Source organism: Xiphophorus maculatus, chromosome 23, assembly GCF_002775205.1.
Source record: "Xiphophorus maculatus strain JP 163 A chromosome 23, X_maculatus-5.0-male, whole genome shotgun sequence".
In the NCBI taxonomy this organism is placed as follows: Eukaryota; Metazoa; Chordata; class Actinopteri; order Cyprinodontiformes; family Poeciliidae; genus Xiphophorus; species Xiphophorus maculatus.
The window spans coordinates 15,607,464-15,628,507 of NC_036465.1; the positions used below are offsets into that span (position 1 = coordinate 15,607,464).

The 21,044-nt window shown below is 39.8% G+C and overlaps 1 protein-coding gene across 1 annotated transcript; it reads left to right on the forward strand.

Annotated features, from left to right (window-relative positions):
- Positions 1-673: 673 nt before the first annotated feature.
- Positions 674-19,950, forward strand: clcf1 (cardiotrophin like cytokine factor 1). The gene is made up of 3 exons (XM_023328174.1): positions 674-995; positions 13,964-14,115; positions 16,372-19,950. Exons 1-3 carry the CDS (start codon positions 974-976, stop codon positions 17,626-17,628), a joined length of 1,431 nt encoding a protein of 476 aa, XP_023183942.1. The 5' UTR covers positions 674-973; the 3' UTR covers positions 17,629-19,950.
- Positions 19,951-21,044: the final 1,094 nt, after the last annotated feature.

Here is a 21,044-nt window from a genome sequence, read left to right on the forward strand (position 1 = left end):
AAGAAAGAAAGAAAACGAGAAAGACGAAGAGGGCTGAAACACTTGTTGACACCGTTCATGGTTTTTATTCATTTAAATTTGAATTTAAAATCGAAGGGTAAATATCTCAATGAGAGTTTGAACATTTATTAACTTAATAGCTAATCTCTTATCAACTTTAAAAAGTAGACGAATTTACTTTATAGTAATTTCAGTTGTTTTGTTGTAACACGACTTCACCCACTGTGCATTTTAAAGTCATTTTTTATTGCCACCATTATGAATAAATAAATAAATAAATAAATAAATAATTAAATAAATATATAAATAAATGGCATTTGCCTCAAAATCTTTGGTGAAATGAAATCCACACGAGAACGACTACATATAATTTAGCGAGGGCATCGCAGTAATGACTTGCTTCCTGCGCTGTCGGGTTTGCCCGGTCCTCCTGGCCCGCGGTCAGCTGATCCAGGCGGACCCGTCTCCTTATTAAAGCGCCGCGGATTAAAAGATCAAACGACCGCAGGCAGGTTGTGTTCGCCGGGATGACGAGCGGATGAGAGGCAGGAATGAGTTGTGACAAGTCCGGTGGTTGAGCGGCTCTGTCAAGCGGTGCGTCAACCCCGGTGAATCACCGAGGAGGGAGGAGGGAGAGGATAACGAGGGAAGAAGAGGAGACAAGGATGGAAAAGGAGGGCAGGAATGGGAGAAAAAGAGGAGGAGGAAAAGGCTACAAAAAGGCTCCGCCGTCATGCAGTCTGTCACACGGACCACACAAGTCAGCGAGAAAGCCCTGCGTTAGACTCATCATGTGACGTGTTGACTTTTTTGTATTTCAGGAAAACACGCATCTAAAGACGGAGGGAGGACATCACCTGTTGACTTATCTCCGTTTGTTTTCCCCTCTCAGAAAGTTGAGCCAAGACGTCAAGAAAATTTCTTAGATTTTTTTTTTTTTTCACCCTCAACAACGGAATAAACAGAGCTGGAGATGATGAGCAGCTTTTGTAGAGGTAAGACCATTAGCATTTGATTTTTATAAGCTGTAAAAGCAACTGTGATGCCAGTTGAACTCTTCAAAAATGTTTGACTTATTTATACCCCTCCCACGTCCTCCCCCCCAAATATTAATGACTTGCAAATTGGCCTTAAATGCAGGTGCGTCTCCGGTAAATACTGTCAGGGGTGTCCATGGTTTGGGGGGCAGCACATCAAAACCAAACATCATAGCAGAATCTAAAGACTTTGTTTATTCATGTTGCAATGAAAGGACTTTAAAATGTTGGTCAAATGAAAACAAATCTTAAAAACACAAGATGATTTGATAGAGCATGTTTGTTCAATTTAACGCCACCACAAAATTCACTGGCTACGAATACAACAGCAGCTCTGTTTTCTAACCTAAGTTATATTGGAATTATTTACAGACCTTTTTTATATAGTAAACTATGATTGAACAATGCAAAAAATAAAACAGCAAAGAAATTCATAAACAATTCATAAAAAGAGATGGCTAGATGAGTGTGAAGTACTAAAGTTGGGGAGTAGCACACTTGATTTATAAATAAATTCTCGTGCACTCATCCGTCTTACATAAATATCAATTTATTAAGTATTAAAATAAAATAATCAATGTCAAGTGTAGACAGGTGGCACCACTGCCAAAACCTGATACAGAACAAAAATTCAATCAAACGCTGATCAAATTCATTACAAATGAAAAAATGTGTTCAGGTTGAAAATTGTGAGCGTAAAATGATGGAGAAAAAAGCAAAAGTTAAAAGCTGAATGTGTGACAAGGCTGAAGGGGGTCAGAGCAGCCAGATCCCCCTGTCTAGTTAACTGTCACTGATATGAGAAAGTACATGATTCACTTTAGTCAGGGTGTGGGAGGACACACACACACACACACACCCACACACACACACACACACACGCCCCCGCACACACACATAGTGTTTCCTCTTGGGATGACTGGCCTGGCTGCTTCTCCTCGTCTATAAAAGGAAGGGAAATGTTAAAAAAAAAAAAAGAAAATGAAAGAAAGACAGAAGGAGAATCTGTGGTAAAATCATTTTCTCTTTTCTACCTTCATCCTTTGACCAGTCTGGGTGGCCAGATAGTGGAGAATGTTAAACTATCAGCAAATTCAGTAGAACTTTAAAGGGATAATAAATATAAAGCTAAGCTGCTTCCCTTGACACACAGAGCAAATAAATACACAATAAGACATTGCCTTTGACTCTCAGAGCATTAATCTCTCCAGGTTCAACCGTATCTGACTCCACACAGCTCCTTTCCTGCCTGATGCTGCAGAACACACTCTCACACTGTCAAAAGACAAAAAAGAAAATAAAAAAAAACTGCATGGAGGCTTGCATTAGACTCGGTGTGTTTCAGATAAAACCTTTAGTGTGTCTTGGATCAGGGAGCTCCAATCAGAGGAAACAAAGGAAGCAGGAGAGACAGAGGGAGATGTGGAAAAAAAGGGAGGATAAACTGAACTCCTTCACATCTTCTGATTCGCTCAAGCCAATTCTTCACGGTGCATACAAGAAGTCAGGAAGGTTTGTGGTGAAGAGGTTACGTTTGTGTGTGTGTGTGTGTGTGTGTGTGTGTGTGTGTGTGTGTGTGTGTGTGTGTGTGTGTGTGTGAAGGACAGGAAGGAGAAACAGATAAAAGGAGAGGGGAAACTGGCTGCAGAGGGGTTAATGCAGTGCAGATTGACAGAAGTTAGGAGCACCCAGAGGGGAGGGGAGGTGAGGGGGGCTGATATAAAATGAGTCGGTCACGCTTTGAACAGTTACACATGCTGTTTACATTTTTCCCAAATTAACATGGCCCCTCGCTTCAGAAAACTCTCCCTCCCCTCCACCTTTTCCTCTCCCTCCTCCCCCTCTATCCTACCAGACTCTAACATGTCCTTTCCTCCCCAAAACCTGAAAAGTTCCCATCACAATACCAATTAAAATGTTTTCTTAAATCATACGCAGTTAATTCTTTTATTCTCCAACTGGTACATTTTGAGCGTAAGGTTCTGAACATAAAAACACAACTGAGAGAAAAAACTAAAATAAATCACACTTAGCACACAGAAGTGTAAAATTCAGCCTGACAATGATACAGCAGACAATATGTTCCTTGTTTTCTCCGTGAGTCCAAATCCCTAAAGGTTTTATTCTGCATTTCAACTTAGTCCACAAAGGTTTAGAGACTGAACTGAACTGTTTCTCTGAATAATCTCAACAACCTGTCCAAAATAACACAAAGTTACGCGTACAAGGGCAGCAGCCCAGGGCCCAGCGTCTTGGGGAAGCAAAGATTTATCTAGTTATTTTTTTATGAATGCTTATTTTACAAACATTTCATGAAGATCTGCCAGGGGACATTTTAAACAAACCATGCATCAATTCTTACCAGCTGATGTGCAAGCCTACCTATCACGGTGCAGTATTGTAGGACAAAGAAATTCTAATAATTTGTAGATATGGAACTGAAACTGGCTCCAGCCCAGAGCCCCCAATAGCTGTAAATTTGGCTCTCTATGAAGTCGTACATTTTTTCTCTTAAAAACATGTATTTGTTATAAAATCACACCTGTATACTGAAGTATGGATTCCCACTGCAGGATTTCACAAAATACAAGGCTGTAGAGAAAATCTGCTTCGTGTACAACAGGTACAAGAATCGAGATGATCAACAGGATTTAGTAAACTCCCTTCTAACTTTCACTGAAGTCAAGCGAATTCCATGTTTTATATTTTCCAAATATTTGACAAACCCTGGCAGCGTCCTTATACGTACGTCTCAAAGGTTTTGCCGCAGATGTACAGATTACAAGTAAACCCACTTGAAGAAAGGATTAGATTAAAAAAGTAAATAAAAAAAGGGGGAAAAATATAAATGTGCTCAAAGGAACTCTGAATATGTCTTTTGTGATGACACTGGGAGAATGTGTTCATGGAAACTTCTTTTCTTTTGCAGGGTAGATTTGATCTGGAGTAATTATTGGTTTACAACTGAGAGCAAAATAAATGGAAAACATGAAATGTTTTAAAGATGGTGTCTAATGTGAGCTGGCTTCATTTTACCGAGAAGCGCAGCTGGTGGCTTTAAAGTCCAATAGCAACTCGTATCAGAAGAACTATTTCACTTAGCAGCAGTTCAGTTTAGGTTTCTACTGTGCAGCGTTTTAAGGAACCACATTGCAATCCTTCACATTTCACATGTTTGATCCAGACTCACTGAAGCTTCAAAACACGAACGTCATCTGAAACAGTACTGTTTAAATGTCGTGCAGTTTGACTGCAGGTGTGCAGCAGCAAAAACCAATGGAGACTAACGTCTCAGCACTTGGTATTTAATTTTTTAATAATGTATTTGTATTTTTGGGAAAACATTTACCTGGGAAAATAAATGCTAACATGGAATCTAATGAAAATGAAACAATTTAAAGTCAATCCTGAGTTCTTGTTTTTGGAATGAGTTTTATTTAGTGTTAAACTGACTTTATTTTTGTGCAAGAAAACCAACTTTGTTAGCTTGCCTTTTTGATGAAAACAGTAAATATTGTAAAATTACTATTTTTTTCAATTGCTGACATGTAAAGCTGTTTTGAAAGTAGATGAATTATAATCTTGGTGTAAACAGAGCTTACAAAACAACATCTACAAGTAGAAAAAAAGGCAGACAGAGCATCATAAGGAAACTATTTCTGTTATAAACACATTTTGAAACAGAGAACTTCCAAGAATGCAACTTGTGGCTTTTAGTTTTGGCACCCAAAACCTCCAAGAAGCTGCAAATTTCAAAAAACATAAGCAGCAGGTAGGGCGCCTTAGAGAAGTTTTTATGTTCCTTGAAGGTTTTCTCATTTTGTTGTGTTGCGACCACAAACGTGGGTGAATTTTAATAATTTTTTATTTTTTGTTAGACCAATACAAAGGATAGATGTGAGTTGGAAGGAAAGTTATGTGTTTTTAAAAGTTTGGGTGAATGCTCAGGGTTATTGTCCTGCTGGAAAAGCTTCTACAGAGCATGATGTTGCTACCGCCAAGTGTCATAGCGACATAAAGTTATTTGGTTTAGCATTCATCACTTTTGTCCCACATTACAATTTTGCCTGACTTTGTTCATGTTGAAATTTGTGATAGAGATCTCAGGACAAAAAGCGAAAAAGTCAGATCTGTTAAAGATCCTAATGTATCAGATATCGTGTGATAATTGCGTGCCTTCTGCAGACAACTGCTTGCACTAGATTTTATTTTGGGCCATCAAAGTAAAGGATGGTTAAATGCAAACGCATGCAACACTTTGTAGATTTTCATTAGCAAAAGAAAATAACATTTGAAACCCAAAGACAGCAAATCTCAAGTTTCCTGTCCAACAGAGCCATACACACACTCACACTTTACAGTAACTTCCATTGGCCAATTAATTAATCTAATATATTTAAGTAAATTGGACCCAAAACCTAGAAGAGTGGAATTATTGACATTGATGTAGAAAATTTGGAGAGGCCACTTACAAAACAAGGGGGTCTAAGCAGGGGAAGAGGAGGAGAGTCTGATGTCTAAGGCGGATTTGGAGAAAAGACTGAGACGAATGAGGCGACAATGAAATTGAAACCAAACACAGCAATAAAAAAATGAAGCAACAGGAATGTTCAGATTTTTAAAAAAAAGAAAAAAAGATTAGCTTATAAGGTGAAGCAGGAGAGACAACAAGGCGAGAGAAGAAACAAAGCAGAGGATGTGGCATTTACGACACTAAGAAATGGAGTTTCTGGGAATAAACATAATTTTTATAGGATCTCTTTTATTGGACTGTTTTCTGTTGCGCTTGTTTTGGGTCACTGATGTTTCTGAGTGTCTCCATTGTTAGGGGTTTTATGAGCAAACGCCGACAAAGAAATCTCCAGAGAGAAGAGAAGGGAAAAGTACATGGATTAGTGCTTGTATGTCCATTTTTAGATGCGTTTTAGGTGCAGCGATGCCTTTGGATACATGGATTTGCGGCACAGTGCACACTTTGGATGCTTGTATGTGTGTGTGTGTTGAGTTTGCAAAGGAATGTACACGCTTGATTGAGGACAGGCTGCACATAAATCTGGCCTTTAACTGTACACAGACACACAACAATGACCCCAAGCCCACATGTGTCTGTCCTTTTCGCCTGTGCCTCTGTCCCCTCACATCAGCGTCCTCATCCGTCTCTTTGCCTCTTATTGTTCAGCATTCAGGAAAGTGATGTGATAGACAAAAAAAAAAATCACCAAGTTATAAAATGACTGTAATCTATTAACAGATATGTGGAAAATGAAGCAGCTTGACTAAGTTTGGCTGTGATGAGTTGTTCCCAGAGGCAGAAGGAGCCTCTAGCTGCCACGTTAGCCGCATGACAGTAATTATGCAAATCGGGATAGAGGATGGGTGTTTTATATAAAAAAAAAAGACATAAAAAACATTTTTATGTGTGCACTGAAATATTTAGTAACACATGTGGCAGAACATAATAAGCTTGCTTTCTGTATAAGAATTTAAATGCTAAATTTCCATCGATTTTTAAAAAATATTTTAGTTTGAAGCAGATTGTAATCGATTTATCTTCACCAGTATTTTTCTCCCATGAACTTTGGCTGCTTTTCACTCATTTTCAATTGTAATTTTCAGACCTACTGATGATTTTCCAATGTTTTGGTTTGTTTGCTAAGGCACTTAACTCTGACCTATGACTCATGCAGGCATGAGAAAAGTCAAACTCCTTGCAGGCTAAATATGAGGTGAACGTGGGATGAATGACTCAGGCAGTTTGCGCAGTATGTACATCAGTTAAAGATGACTATCAAAGACCCATGGGTGGAAAATGCCAAATATTTTAACTAACACATTTTCCTCATTTCTACCACTCATCGACGAGTTAACCTGACTTATTTAGCAGAATATTAAATCTAGCATGCAGAACAGAAGCATGTTTTTAAAAAAAAGTAGTGCAATGGCGCTGATATGTTTGTAAATAACCCATGTTTTTATTTATTGCGTCTACAAAAAAAAGTAAGCTGGAGCTAATTTGCGTCTGTAGCTTAGAAACACAATTTCTGGGGTTAATTGCCTCTGAGGGTGGAAGTTGTGACCATGGCTTTGCTGTGCAGATGGTTTGATACGGTTCTGAATAAAATTATGCCAATTTTCGCTGTGGTTTAGATTTATTTTACTGCAGTTTTGTCTCCTTTCTCTTCTCCATCGTTACCCACACTTTTTTAGTCTCGCTGTTGCCATGTGGGCTGAAGTTTTTCTTATTAAGACGCTTGCTGAACGAAAGTCAATAAACATTAAGTAGAGTTAATATTAATGTTATAGCAGCTAATCTTTTCAGGCAGTAGGTTTATACTTGATATCGTCTTAACTTATTTTGAATAAGATGGCTGAGTAAAGAGGACTGATAAAACTTTGGTCAATTGTATATTAAACTTAAGATATGAATGAAAACAAGCTGTTACGCAGACATGAAAGGATAATACTGCAGGGCTGTAAAGGAGCAGAGAAAGGCATTCGTGATCTCCACAGTAGGAGTAATATTTTATAGTCTGAACATTTCAATCTGACTTGGATCTTTGTTTTGTCAGGTCAAGTGTTTATACAGTAGAAAAGGGATTCATTTGGATTTTCCTCATTTATTGTTATAATAAATTATTATTATTTGCCCTTTCATCACATTTTTGGCTCATGCCGTTAGTGCAAAATATGTTTTACAGCAGGTTTTCAGCAAGCAGGTTGTGCAACTGTAGATTCAACACAATCCCAGCTTTTAAAACACTACTGCTCCTAATCGCGTTTCCATTGCTTAATCTTTTTGTTGGTGTGTGTTTGACGCTGACATTTCTATGAGATTTTTTTCACTTCTATAATATGGATCGGTTGCATTTTTTTTAGCCATGTTTCATTTTACTATGATTCTTTTATTTTCTAGCATTTATTTTTAGTTATAATCAAAAATAATGATTGCTTTTGTTTGAATTTGTTTTCTGTCTTCACTGAAACATTTAATGATTTATGTGGCTTAATAGTTACTTTAATAAATCTATATACAAAATATTTGATTACTTAGTTCAATTACTTATTTATTCGCAATTTCCACAGATTCAAAGTAAAATTAAACATCTTCCCAAAAACGTATTGCTTCCCTCAGACTGTTAAATATTTCTTATGTGTCCGACTTCAAATCTCTTACAGGCTGAAATTTAAAGTTAGGGGTTTTTTTTTCACTGTAATATGATTTCAGTCTGTCATGAGAACATTTTATGGAGTTTTACATTTCTCCTGTCGAGTGTGAGTGGGTGGAAGCACATTAAAAGTAATGCACCATAAGTGAATTTATTCGTTTTTATTAGTGAGTTGAATGGGAACTTTGCAGAATGGATTTTTTTTTAGTACAACTTATAAAAAGACTTTCTTTTTACTTTAAGACATTAAATCAGACTCTACTTTTCCTGTTGTAGGTCAGTTAGTTACCTATTTTTTAAATTTTGTTTGTTAAATAGCCGAATAATCAGAGAACTATCGATTTTTTAAAAATGTATTTAAATTCAGAACGTTACATGCATTTTCTTAATGTTGGTTAAAATTGTCTTTTAATCTGTGTAACTTGGGTCAAACATTTTGGATTCCCTTTCCTCATGATGTCATTTAATTTGTGAAATTCACCAGTTAATTCTGCAGCAAAACAGCCCACAACATAATGCAGCCACCACTCTACTTCATAGATGGGATTGGACTTGCAAAATTATTACATCCTGAGAATGCTTTTAAAGTCACTCAAAGAAGCTGTATGTTTGAGGTGTTTTTCTAATAAACATCCACATGTGTGCCTTGATTTAACTTAAATATTGTGAAATAAGCTATCAACAATTATTTTAATGCATAGTAATCTTAGTGTATGTAAATCTCTAATACCTTGTTCATATCCTGGCATTTAGGAAATCTAAATAATTTTGCTAATCCTGTTTGACCTAAACCAAAATGTTTAGTCTGACTTGATGTCAGATAGTGAGAAAGAAGGTTATGTGTCTTTTTAGTGTATGTAAATATCTGGTTTCACTGTAACTGATATTACCTGGTTTTGTTCTCCGCTGCAGCTCCTCTGCAGCAACAGAGTCAAAGCATGTAGCAAATTTAAGTCTGGAAAACACAGCTTGGGCTCGTTTACGGTTAAATCCAGTCTCCAAATTTATACCCAGATCATGACAATCTACTTTAGCCTTCCTAATCAATGTCACATGGGAAACAATAAACATAAATTTCAGCCTGATTAACAACATCTTCTGTGCACGTACATTATGTTTTCTCTCTGCTTGGGAGCGCTTTCAAGTGGTTAGAGTGATGGAGGGCAACCTTTTTTGGCAGCCACTTTTTCCTGGAGCAGACCGGTTACATTTACTTGCGCATGGTTTTCCCACCGTACCAAATTCTCTTTAAGTGCTTGTTTGAAACCTCAAATGGTGGTGCATGTTGTGAAAGATGACATACCAGCGCTCTCAGATGGAAGTGGTACAACATCCACAAACACCAGGTCACTGGTTTACCAAAACACCGTCTGGGTTGTAAAGTATCCCGCCCTTACGAGGATTGTTTTGCCCCAAAACTTATCCTTATGCCCTAAACTTCAACTCTGACCTCTGACCCTCTGGTGGTGTTTAATTTAAACCTATTTGGGGCTCAGAAGCTGTGCATGTTCCGCTTTTTTGGTCTGCTCTGCAGATGGCAGCCAGATTCCAGAGTGCCACATCTGACATTACACCAGAGAATCAACCAAAGACAAAAATATGATGTGCTGTGAATAACAGTGCTCCCATGTGTGTGTGTGTGTGTGTGTGTGTGTGTGTGTGTGTGTGTGCAGCTCAGATATGTATGTGCATCTGCTGTAGGATGCACAGATGCGGGTCATGGTCAGCCATTGGAGGGAACCCCGGTGTTGCTGTAATGCAATCCTCCCACTGAGAATGTTCTGGTTTCATCCCTGCCCTGTGGAGTGTGCTTCCACTGCCAGGTACACGGAGTCGGCCTCGAACCCGCAGGGCCCTCCTTGAAGTCAGCCGATATGCCGACTGTACTGTAGTTACTCAATCTAATATTATATAACAACAAAACAGCTTGGAGTCTGAATTATCTCAGTTTACTCGTACAAAGAGAGATTGTTTTCAGCTGCAGCAAAGGTTGCCTTCATACATGTCAGAGCTCAATCAAAACAACAAGAGCCTTTCACGTCTGGCAATCATCTCCTGAGCATGTGGTGGCAGACAAAGGGAGCCACTAGCAGTAGTTTGGGCTTATTTTTACCAGGAGTGCTATTCCTTCCTCTCCCCGGGACTCATTTTCTTTGCTACCTGTTTATACCCTTTTTAATGCAACCTACTTACCTCTAGGGCTGTTTACTGAGTCACTGGTGCTGTGGTGAGTTCTGGGGGGTAATTCAGGATGCTCTGCGGCACCAGGAGCTGCTAATGTGCAGCTGAAAGATGCGCATTGCATCTGACAGGTGATGAGGCTTTTGCAGTTAGGGAGAACGGAGGAGGTTTTGTTGGCAGATGCTGGCCTGGTTGACTGATTTCGAGGTGTGTGTCTGTGTGGGAACATGCGGGAGCTGCTTCTTGGCTAGACCTCAGTAATTTAGATAATAGTCTGGGGGAGGATTTTTTTTTTTTTTATGCTATCAACAACTGAAGGTTAGCAGGTAGCGGAAACATTAGCAGCTACATTGCCTTGAGACGAGCAGTTAGGGAGTTGTTTGTTCAGGTTTTGTCCATGTCAGCACAGCGACAGGCGTTTCTAATCTTGATTTAATTTGAAACTGCCAACTTCCCAATCTGTCATTCAATCTGCCAGGAAAGTTCATTTGGCAAATATGTTTTGAAGTGAGGTTTAGCCTGCTGGGTGGGTTGAGATATCTTGGGAAATATGTGTCATCACAGTGACTTAGTCTTTATTATCGCAATTTGTAACAAGAGGATTTATGCTCCCAATTTGTTCTCTTTCTAATTATTTCCCCGGCTCCGTTTGTAGCATATTAAACAAAAAATGTGTTTTCTTCTTTAAATGCAGAGCCTTGCAAAAGTATCCATAGTCCTTTTTATATTGTTACAGACATAAATGTATTTTACTACTAGAATTTTATTTAAGAGATCAGAAAGTGGTTTAGAACTGTAAAATTAGTGAAAAATGGTTTTCAACTATTTAAAAAGATGGAAATTGTGGTATTCCCACTTTACTCTATTACTTCTAAAGGAAATCCAGTGCAAAATAATCTACAAAAAGAATCTACCTTTGTGTTGTTAAATCTCAATATGAATCCAGCTGTTCTGTTTTGTTTATTAGAGAATATTAGTCAAGAAACAGCATCAAGAAGACCAAGAAACACAACAAACACGTCAGGAAGAAAGTTGTAAAAATGCTTGAAGCACGGTTATGATAACCATCCATACCAGGGAAGTCTCAGGGTTAATGTTAGCAGCATTATTCATCCATCTGAACATGTAGGGAGTTCAGAAGAACTGCATACTCACAGACTGGACAAGAACAACATCAAACTGGGAAGAAGCCAAGAGAGCGTTGGTAACTCTGTAGGAGCTACCGATCCAAAGCTCAGGTTGGAGATCATGTTGACAAGACGTCTATTAGTTATGCAGTTCACAAATTTGGCCCAAGGCTGTTGCTGAAAGAAGTATATTTGGCAGTTTATCAGAAGACGATGAAAGAGGGTAGTATGTGTTTTCCAGGCACAATAAAAACAACTTAAAAGAAATTTGATTTTGAGTCAACATAGCATGATACAAAGAGCAAAAAAGTAGATTTTGCATGACTCCACACACACCCTAGTCCTCCCAATCCCCTTTAAAGACAGTTTTCTACTAAGATGAGACCAAAACTGAATTTTGTTCCACATCCCCACTTTGGCTCACAATGGTGGGAACGTCAGCATTTCTTTAAGGGGGTAAGAAGAGCTGATCAGAGCTGATGGAAGATGAAAGGAGCTAAAACAGGATAAAAAGAACTGTAAGAGGCTGCAAAAGCCTTCCAGCAGGACGATGATCCTAAGCATAAAGCCTGAGCTACAGTGGATTGATACAAATTCATGTGTGGCCTAAATATATGCCAAATCTTGAAAACAGCTTTCCACCTAACCGACTATTTTGTAAAGAAGCGAGCCGTGAAATATTTTGGTGGAAACATCATGCTGTGGGAATGGTTTTGTTCAATAGCGACAGCATTCAGAGTGAATGGAAAGACAGAAAACTTTAGACAGCGGTGGAGTTTCACCTTCCAGCAGGACAACAACCCTAAACATACAAACAGCGCTACAGTGGAAAGGTTTGTACAAAGGGCTGTACATTTTTGTCCGTTGAGTAGTATAGCATACATAAGAACAGTGAGTTTCTACCCAACCCTGTTTGGGAGTGGGCACCGATACGGCTGAGTCACAGGGAAAACGCGTTGGCTGTTTAAGGTCATTTCTCCATTCATCGGGCCCAACAGCGTGTTAAAGCTAAATGTTTTGAAATATGTCAGAGCGATTTCACTTTAGGTCTCTCGTTCTTCTTGTGGGGTCCATCGTGGAGGATGACAGGAACAAAAGGGAGGGAGCAGGAGAGCTAATCAGGGTTAATTGGTTGCTGTTTTTTCTTTTTTTCTAACCTGAGGCAGAAAGGAGACAGAGGAGAAACTCTGGAGGAAAAGGGAGGAAGGCTTAAGTACACTGTGACTAATTTAAAAGGAGAAAGGGATTGAATTGGCGGGGCAACAGGAGGGCCGACTGAGGTGTGTCTGAGCTGGATGGAGGCTGACTGAGCGCCAGAGAGAAATATTGTGCAATGCACTTTTCACACCTAATGAACAGCAGCATGTTTTAGGAGAATGAATCACGACTTTCTGTCTGGGCAATGACAGGATGAAAGGGAGCGCCAAGAGGATGGGAAAGGATGACGGAGTGCAGGAGGAGGAAAAAGTGTTGTGTTTGGAGAAATTTAGCGGGGAAAAGGGTGAAAGCATCCAAAGAGTGCAACAAAAAAAACGGGAGACGGACGTACATGTAGTACCGTACTGTCGAACAATCAAGCTTTCAGCTCCAATTTTCTCTGTTTGAAACCAGAGATTTGGGCTCTGAAAGGTTTCAGTGTTGCTACCCCCCACTTCCTCTGATCGCCCCGTCGTCTCTCTTTTCCTCAAACACACATAACATCACTGTATACAATCACAGCAATGTAATGCTAATCCACGTATATGATGTCGTCTGCAAACATTCTAGCAAACATTCTAGCAAACACTCACATGTAACCTAAAGCAGCTATACAAACAAGCTAAAACCTAAACAAGACAAGATGACAAACCGATGCAAACACCTTAATGTTTGTGATGGTAAAGAAAGCCACATGTCTTTGTTTTTGGGGGATTTTGGTCAGGAATGAACATACGTGTGAGCTTTTGTGTGAACCTTGAACAAAGGAGACATTTGTTTTACTGTCTAGAGCTATTAAGCAAGGTTTTATTTAAAGCCAGAATAAACCTCCAGCAGCCAGAGACCTCTAAAACGAGATTGGAAACGGAAAAGGTTTCATTGGCAGTGTCGGATAACTCTGACCCCGGCAGGGTGCAACCGGGTTAAAGTCGTCGCCACACAGGCAATGAAATAAACCTGAATATTTTTTACAATTCCAACAAACAGGGTTATGGTGAAGTCTGGAAACCGCTGCTGAATGTTATTTCTGTCCATTTAGTCATTAGATGTATTACAAAACTCGGTTTCCAATATAAATAATCTCAAAACATGTGAGAAAATAATAGCTGAAATAAATTCTGCCTCTTTGTTTTTAAAACAAATAACTCTGCTGCGCGTGCTAACATTTGGACACCTAAGACATGCACGTCATTATAGAAGCATCTCTAATTGCCGGAGTTTTAATCAGCCTTTTTCTTTTGATTTCCCCCCACAGTCCGTCAGCTGCTGGCGGTGCTGCTGGCTGCTGCCGTGGCAACGGCCGTGGATCCTTCCCACAACCTGGCCAGCGAGAGAAGTTCGATCGAAAGCACATACGAGCTGACCAAATACCTGGAGTACCAGCTCAAGGAAATCAAAGACGTATATGTGAGTAATTCTTTGAGATTATTTTCATACAAAATAGTTACACACTAAGATACACATTTTTCATGAAACTTGAAATGTAATTGTTTTTATTTAACAAAGTCACTCTTACTGGCAGGTAACCACAAAATAAATGTGCCTAAAGGATTACTAAAATGTACGCTTTCCTCTGAATGTGGATCAGGCTGTCCAGAAATCTTTAATTAGTAGGCCAATTAATTAATTAATGATTCTTGTTTACCTGAGGTATAAATATGATGTGACACAGAGGTCTATTTCTCCTTTCTCTACAAAATGGGAAAAACAAACATGACATTCAAGTAAAACATATGCAGATCTTTACAAGTTATAGAATGGCTACAAGACAGAAGATACTCACCTAATGTCATACTGACCGTTTGCACGTGACGTCACTCTGGTCGAAGCCCCGCCCACTCCGCCATGACGGAGTGGGCGGAACAACCTGTGCGCTCCTGTAAAGCGTGTCACAAAAACGCACATCTGGTAGTCTAATATCGCTTTTATTAAGTTGATTTAGCAGTAAAAATGGTCACAGGGTGCTGCGCGGTCGGCTGCAGAGAAAGACAAGGATTAAAACCAAACGTGTTATTTTACTGTATAACTTTGAATGAGGAAAGATATGGCGGTGATGGATCAGCTCTGTCAGTAGTAATCACTGCTTACCCCTCAGTGTGATCGCGGATTTCCAGGGAACACTTTTTACAAGTTCAGAAGATTAACGTTCCTAAATTTTGTAAGTAAGTATGATCAGAAATCAAATATCGCATCATGGGGAAGGTATGCGTCTAACCATTAGTATCCATGGAAACAATGCCGCACCGTCATGTAGCCTAGCATGTATGAAAAAAAAACAAAACAAACTGGTTAGCATCTCGTCTAACAGGACCGTCTATGGTTCCCTAATCAGGTGTGTTACGTTCACAGACAAATTAGCTCGACTCGAACAAGTAGAAGCTGTGAATAAACTGACTAAAACAACTTGGGAAAACAATTTTAGTTGCTCTGTAAAATACTCCCGTCCCTCACTTCCGACGTCCGTCATGGCGCCTCGAATGATTAAGTGACGTAGTTGCAAAGGGTCAATATATAGCTTCAGTCTCCATAACAACCATTCAGCGCTATTTAAAAACCATTTCGGAATGACTTTGTCAGTAAAAAGACTTTTCTTTCCTGTCCTACATTCACAAATAGGAAAATATAAGTTTGCTAAACTCTACCAGGACTTTAACTGGAAGAATGTGATTAGGTGAGACCAGGAGATATTTGGGAAACAATGACTGAATATTTGGAAAAGCTCCTTAGGCTCACTGTTGGGTATGTTGGAGGATTGTTTTCCTTCTGAAGATATGCTAATATTTTTTTTAATTTTAAACCTGAAAACAAACATTTGTTTAAAATAATTGTATTAGGGTACTGATATCCTAAATTTAAAGAATTATATGCAGTTCTTTGACTCTTCTCCAGGGATGAGAGAGAACTGTTAAGAAAAGTTAGTTTATTTTAGCCAAACATTTGTTTTTCATTTATCCTTTCCTCTTGCTTAAACTGAAGTAAGTCAGATAAATCAAATTATTTTGACACTTCTAGCTTTACTTGAAATCCAGAAGACTTAAAAAAAAATTTTTATTGTTGATTTATGTCACTTATCAACTATTAATCTTCTCCTTTTGTTTGACCTGGCAGTAGCACTGATTTGGCAAAAATCAAATAGGACATTGTTTTTATTAGACAGAAAATCCATTTTGGTTTATTATTTTCCCCTTTTCTCAGCTGACCTGCTGCTTTTCTTTTTATTATTCCTGAGTTTTGAAGAATATTCCCACAGCAGCCTAGTTATTGAAGGATTTCATTGACTTTCAAGAGAAGAAAAAACAGTTCAAAGTGTTCAAATGATGTTTTTTTATGCTCCAAAGGTTTTTGCTAGCCTGCCTCACGAAGCCTTATTTTTCTAATTAATTTGCTGAGATATGGGAATGTGTCAGCAGAGCTCTGTTAATCCAAATCTGGGAGATTTTTATTCAAAACACTGTGGTTAACCCAGCTGTTTTGTAACTTTGTTGGGAAAGAAAACAAAGTCAAACTGCAAAGTCATCGTCACTCGTCGCTTTGTTTAATCTGCTGTTCTGCTTGTCTTAGTGTATTTCCAGTTTGTATGTATTGATTAACTGTGAAGGCAGCCCTGTTTGTAATAGTCTTCTTTATATTTTAATCATCTCTTTCTTTCTGCTTTTCCTCCAGCTGACATATCTGGGTCCGCCGTTCAATGAGAAAGACTTCTCTCCTCCTCGGCCCAACAGCACGGCTCTGACTCTGCCGAGTGCCGCCACCCGACTGGAGCTGTGGCACGGCCTGGAGAACCAAGCCCGACTCGCACAGAACCAGAGGGCCTACTCTATCCTGCTGGCTGCTGTCAGAGAGCTGGCCCGCTCCACTCTCTGCCCGTCCCTCAAAACATCCCTGCTGCACTTCTGCACCGGTCTGGATGGACTTCTCGGCTCCATTTCTGCACTGATGAACTCCCTCGGTTACTCGTCCCCCCCTCAAGCTGCAGCTGGCGAGCTGCAGTTCCCGCAGAGGGGCACGGGGAGCAACCGACCTGCTCCGCTCATGAGCCAGAGCCTGTACCGATCCAGAGATGGGTCAAGAACAGAGTCCAGTCAGCGTGGCAGCCAGAGAAGAAGTCGGATAAAGATGGTCAGAGAGAGGGAAGACGGCGACCAGATGGATAGAAGAAGAGGGAGAACGGGGAAGAAATCGGAGGCAAACACTGCTGTGGGGCAGAGTGGTGGACAGAGGGAGAAGGGAAGAGGAGAACGAGTGAGAAGAGAGGAGAGGGAAGAGCAAGAGGAGGTGCAGGAGCTGAAGGAAGAGGTGTACAACTGGGGCAGAAGGAGAAGGTTGTTGAGTATAGAAAAGAATGAGGTTGATAAGAACAGGGAGACTAAAATCAGAGTTGAAGTGTCGTATCTGGGCTCTGGAGAAACCATAAACCATCAGGAAACGAACAACCAGTACAGCTTCAGTCTGAACTCAGATCACCGAGACGCCCTCAGAGATGACGGATTTATTTTAGAAACAAACAGCAGATTTGTTTTAAAGGGAGAAAAGGACACAGATATGGACTCGGCCTCTTCTTTCTCCTTCCAGCAGCACCAACGGCGTCCTCGCTCTCTTCTCTACCCCACCCTCCCACCTCCTCTCTCCACTCTCTCGCTCCTGTACCAGTTTGGAGTGGGTGAGGAGCACACCCTGCTCCCCCAGCCTGTCCCTCTTTCTCTACAGAGGGGCACCTCCCTTCTCTCTCCTCCTCTGAGTCCACTGCTCTCCTCTTCGTCCTCCTCCCCCTCCACCTCCTCGTCACTCCTGGCAGCTCGGCCAACGATGAACGATTTCGCAAGGAAGGTGGAGGGCTTCTGGATCCTGCGAGAGCTGCAGAGCTGGTTGTGGAGATCGGCCAAGGACTTCAACCGTCTCAAGAAGAGACTCCGAGGCTGAGACGTTTAGGCGGCCCAGACAAGGAGACAAAGACTCATAAAAGTACAGCAAGACAGAAATCTATTGTTTTCACAAAGTCTGAGAGGAAGCAATCAAGATCTTTCTAAGCACATTACCACATCTATACTGAACACATCCATTCATCCCGTACTGGAACCAGTGGATAAAGGACTTTTTTGGTTGGTCACCATTCCTGCTACTGGAACATAAAGCACACAAAGCCATGACAAGACTGTTCTGACCGCACATTGGAGGTTATTGAGATAAACTCACTGAGACTGGGTCTGAGTTACCGGACTTCACAGCTCATAGATCAACAGAAAAACCACTGTAGGTGGTTTGGCTTGAACAACACAGACACGCAACGCAGCCTGGCCTGGTGACCGGCAGCGAGACAGACAGTGCAGTCATTGTGCACAAGCTGATTCAGTGACCTCACATGTGTGAATCAGCAAATATTCACTTTCTCTAAAGGAAGAAGGAAAAAAAATATGAATGGGCAAAAGACAAGAGGAGGAGGAAAAATGGCCAAAGGAACGATTGAGGCAGAGAGAAGGCATGAGTCAGGGAGTGATCACATATACTAACCAGCAGAAGGTTATTGCTGAGTAATTATTGAGGAAATTGTAGTTTACCGTAATCGCACAACAGGGCCACATATACAGTCCAAGCTGAGTGGCAAAACACAATTTTTGTCTCTGTTTTAGATTTGGTGCTCACAATTTAAGCTTTAATCTACTCAGATATCACCACTTTTTATAATCTGTATAATTTTAGAGGCTAAAAATAAAAACTTAAAATATTTTTGCAGTCCTGCTGCATCATATTTTAAGTTAGTGGAGGCACTTTCCCTTACAATAACTTTTATCTTATCAAAAATAAAGTAAATGCAGTTCTTTTTTGGCCAACCTAATTGGGAAACCAGTGACTATTTAACCACTGTAGCTAACTTCTACAGTGGTTAATATTAAGAGACAAGTTCAGACCTTTTTGTTTTTGTTTTTTTCAGATTATATTTGTTTGTGCTTTGATAAAATTAACTTCTTTTTTTTTTGTTCTAAAAAAAACATTTTCCCCAAATTTCAAATGAAACAATTTCATCATATCAGCTTTGTTAAACTACATCTTAGCACTTTTTTATAAGTAGTTAAATCCAGATTTTCAGAAAACTCAATAAGATTTTGATTTCCTGCTGTTAGCCTATTAAACAACAAAAATCTCTTTCAAATGTTTTATTTGGCATGTGGTTTTTTTAAATGCTACATGTACACAAACACACTAAAATCAAAAACTGTAATATCTATATTTTAGCTAAGTGTATACATTACAGGACCAGAACCTGCTAACTGAATTGATTAGCTACATGGAGTGTTAGTCTAGCTTTCTCCTTTCTGTTAAGCTTCTATATGCATATGTCATTGCATCTGTAGCTATTTGCTAACAAAGTGTTAACACACCAAAGCTGACACATTCCTCTAGTCTGCAAAATTTGTGAAATTGTGTTAACTAGATCCTACTTAGGGAAACTGCAAGCAGTGATAGCTGTCAAGAAACTTAAATAAACAAAGCTTGTCAAAAAGTTTTGTTTATTCAAGGGGAAAGTTAAAAAACAGATTACAAGAAAACTCAATATAAATATGAATCCACCATTCAACTTCTATTCTTACAAATAAACATGCATCTTACATAACCTCCCTTTCTAAAAAACAACTAAAGTGGTTAGATGTTTAGAGCAATGCGCCCAATCAATACACGCAAATATTATTAATCAAACATATCTTAAATTGGCTTATTTTTAACCTCATAGTATTGTAGCGATATTGCTTAAATGTAGACAAATAAAGGGTTTCAAATAACTTATCCTTCATTTTGCCCCGTGGCACGTCTGAGTTTAACAGCTGGAGTATTTAAGCCATATGCTGGAAAGAAAAACTGAAGTAAATCAGTGAACTCAATGCCTTATGCCTTCAACTAGCCTTCAGACTGGATCACTTAAGACACATGCTTGTGCCAGGTGTTATGACAGCAAGTTCAAGACATGCTCACCACTCTGATATTCACTTTTCAAAATGTTGAAGTAAAGCTGTAAGTTGGCTTCACATTCCTAAACTCAAACCAGTCAGCTTTCCCTCCAAGCAAGTTAAAACATTTTGTTTTCAGAATAAATTTGTCGTCATGTGTTTGAAATGTGTGCTGTTATGGCCAAAGGTTATGGATCATACTGCCATTATTTATTGAACAAAAAATGTTTATTTATTTTTCCCTGTGTGATAATACTGTATTGTAACTTGAGAGAGAATAAATACTAGGTTTTGTACACAGCGTGGTGTCATTGGTCATTTGGGATGCAGTAAATGAGAGAACTGGACTCTGAGGTCTGGGCGTTTTCTGAAAAACAAAGCTTAGTTCCCATTTGTGGTTGAAAAAGGAGGGGTGGGGGGGTTAGCAGAGGTTTTATTCGTCTGTCCTTGCGAAAATTTACGACCTTTTTCTTTTCATCTTTCCCTTCCCGTCTCCTAGTTGCACCATCCCACCTCCTATTTTACTTTCCTTTCTCGTCCAACTATCTCACGAGGCTCGTCTTCCCCCGACTTCCAAAAACAAAAAAAACAACAACTATTGGCCATACCCGTGACAGAGCACATAAGGACAGGTACAAACACACCTTTCCTAATCCGTCCAACAACCCGGCTGTCTTGTTGTGTCTGTTTTAATGCCGCCACTCGGCTCGCTTCTGTCACCACCTCTGCCTCTTATCGTTTTTGGTCATCCCCTGTCTCCCGGTCTTTTATCGCCTCCGCACCTGTTATCTTTTTCTTTCTTTCATTTCGTGCTCTCAACTACACGTTTTCCCACAGGCTCTCTGGCCTGAGGCCGGATATTAAGGGATCAATGAGAATCTCCTCTCTATTACCGTCACCTCCAAGGTAGACACCTGCACACAACTGCATGTTTCCACCCTAAAATCACCAAGATACTTGTGCTGGATGCAAAATAAACATCAGTTCACTTATGGCTCTCAGACTAAAAGGGAAAGGGTTAACAGTGTCAGACACATGACACATGTATACATGCACACACACGAGACAATGTGTGTTTTTTACATTTAGTAAGCATTGGCTGAGAGGCTGCCAGTAGTCAACAAAGGCAGCATTGTGGGCTCCATGTGTGCACATTTTATGTGTGAGTTTGTATTGTTTGCCCCTGTGTGGGCTTGCAGGCCCAGCACGTGTGTGAATCATTATCTCTATGTGTCAGAACTTCGTTGGAATGAGGCTTGTCGTGCATAGCTATCTAACAGCCATCACTCACCGTTGCCCTCGCGGTTTCCCTCTCTGCCTGCCTGTTTCTCCCTGTCAGCGCGGCAGAGACAAATCGCTGGAACTAATACGCAATATAACAGCTGAGCTCTGTTA

Excerpts from the sequence above, each read along its gene's own strand:
- clcf1 (XM_023328174.1), top strand. The coding sequence starts at position 974 with ATGATGAGCAGCTTTTGTAGAG. Across the intron at positions 996-13,963 it reads GATGAGCAGCTTTTGTAGAG|TCCGTCAGCTGCTGGCGGTG; the intron begins GTAAGACCATTA and ends TTCCCCCCACAG. Across the intron at positions 14,116-16,371 it reads AGGAAATCAAAGACGTATAT|CTGACATATCTGGGTCCGCC; the intron begins GTGAGTAATTCT and ends CTTTTCCTCCAG.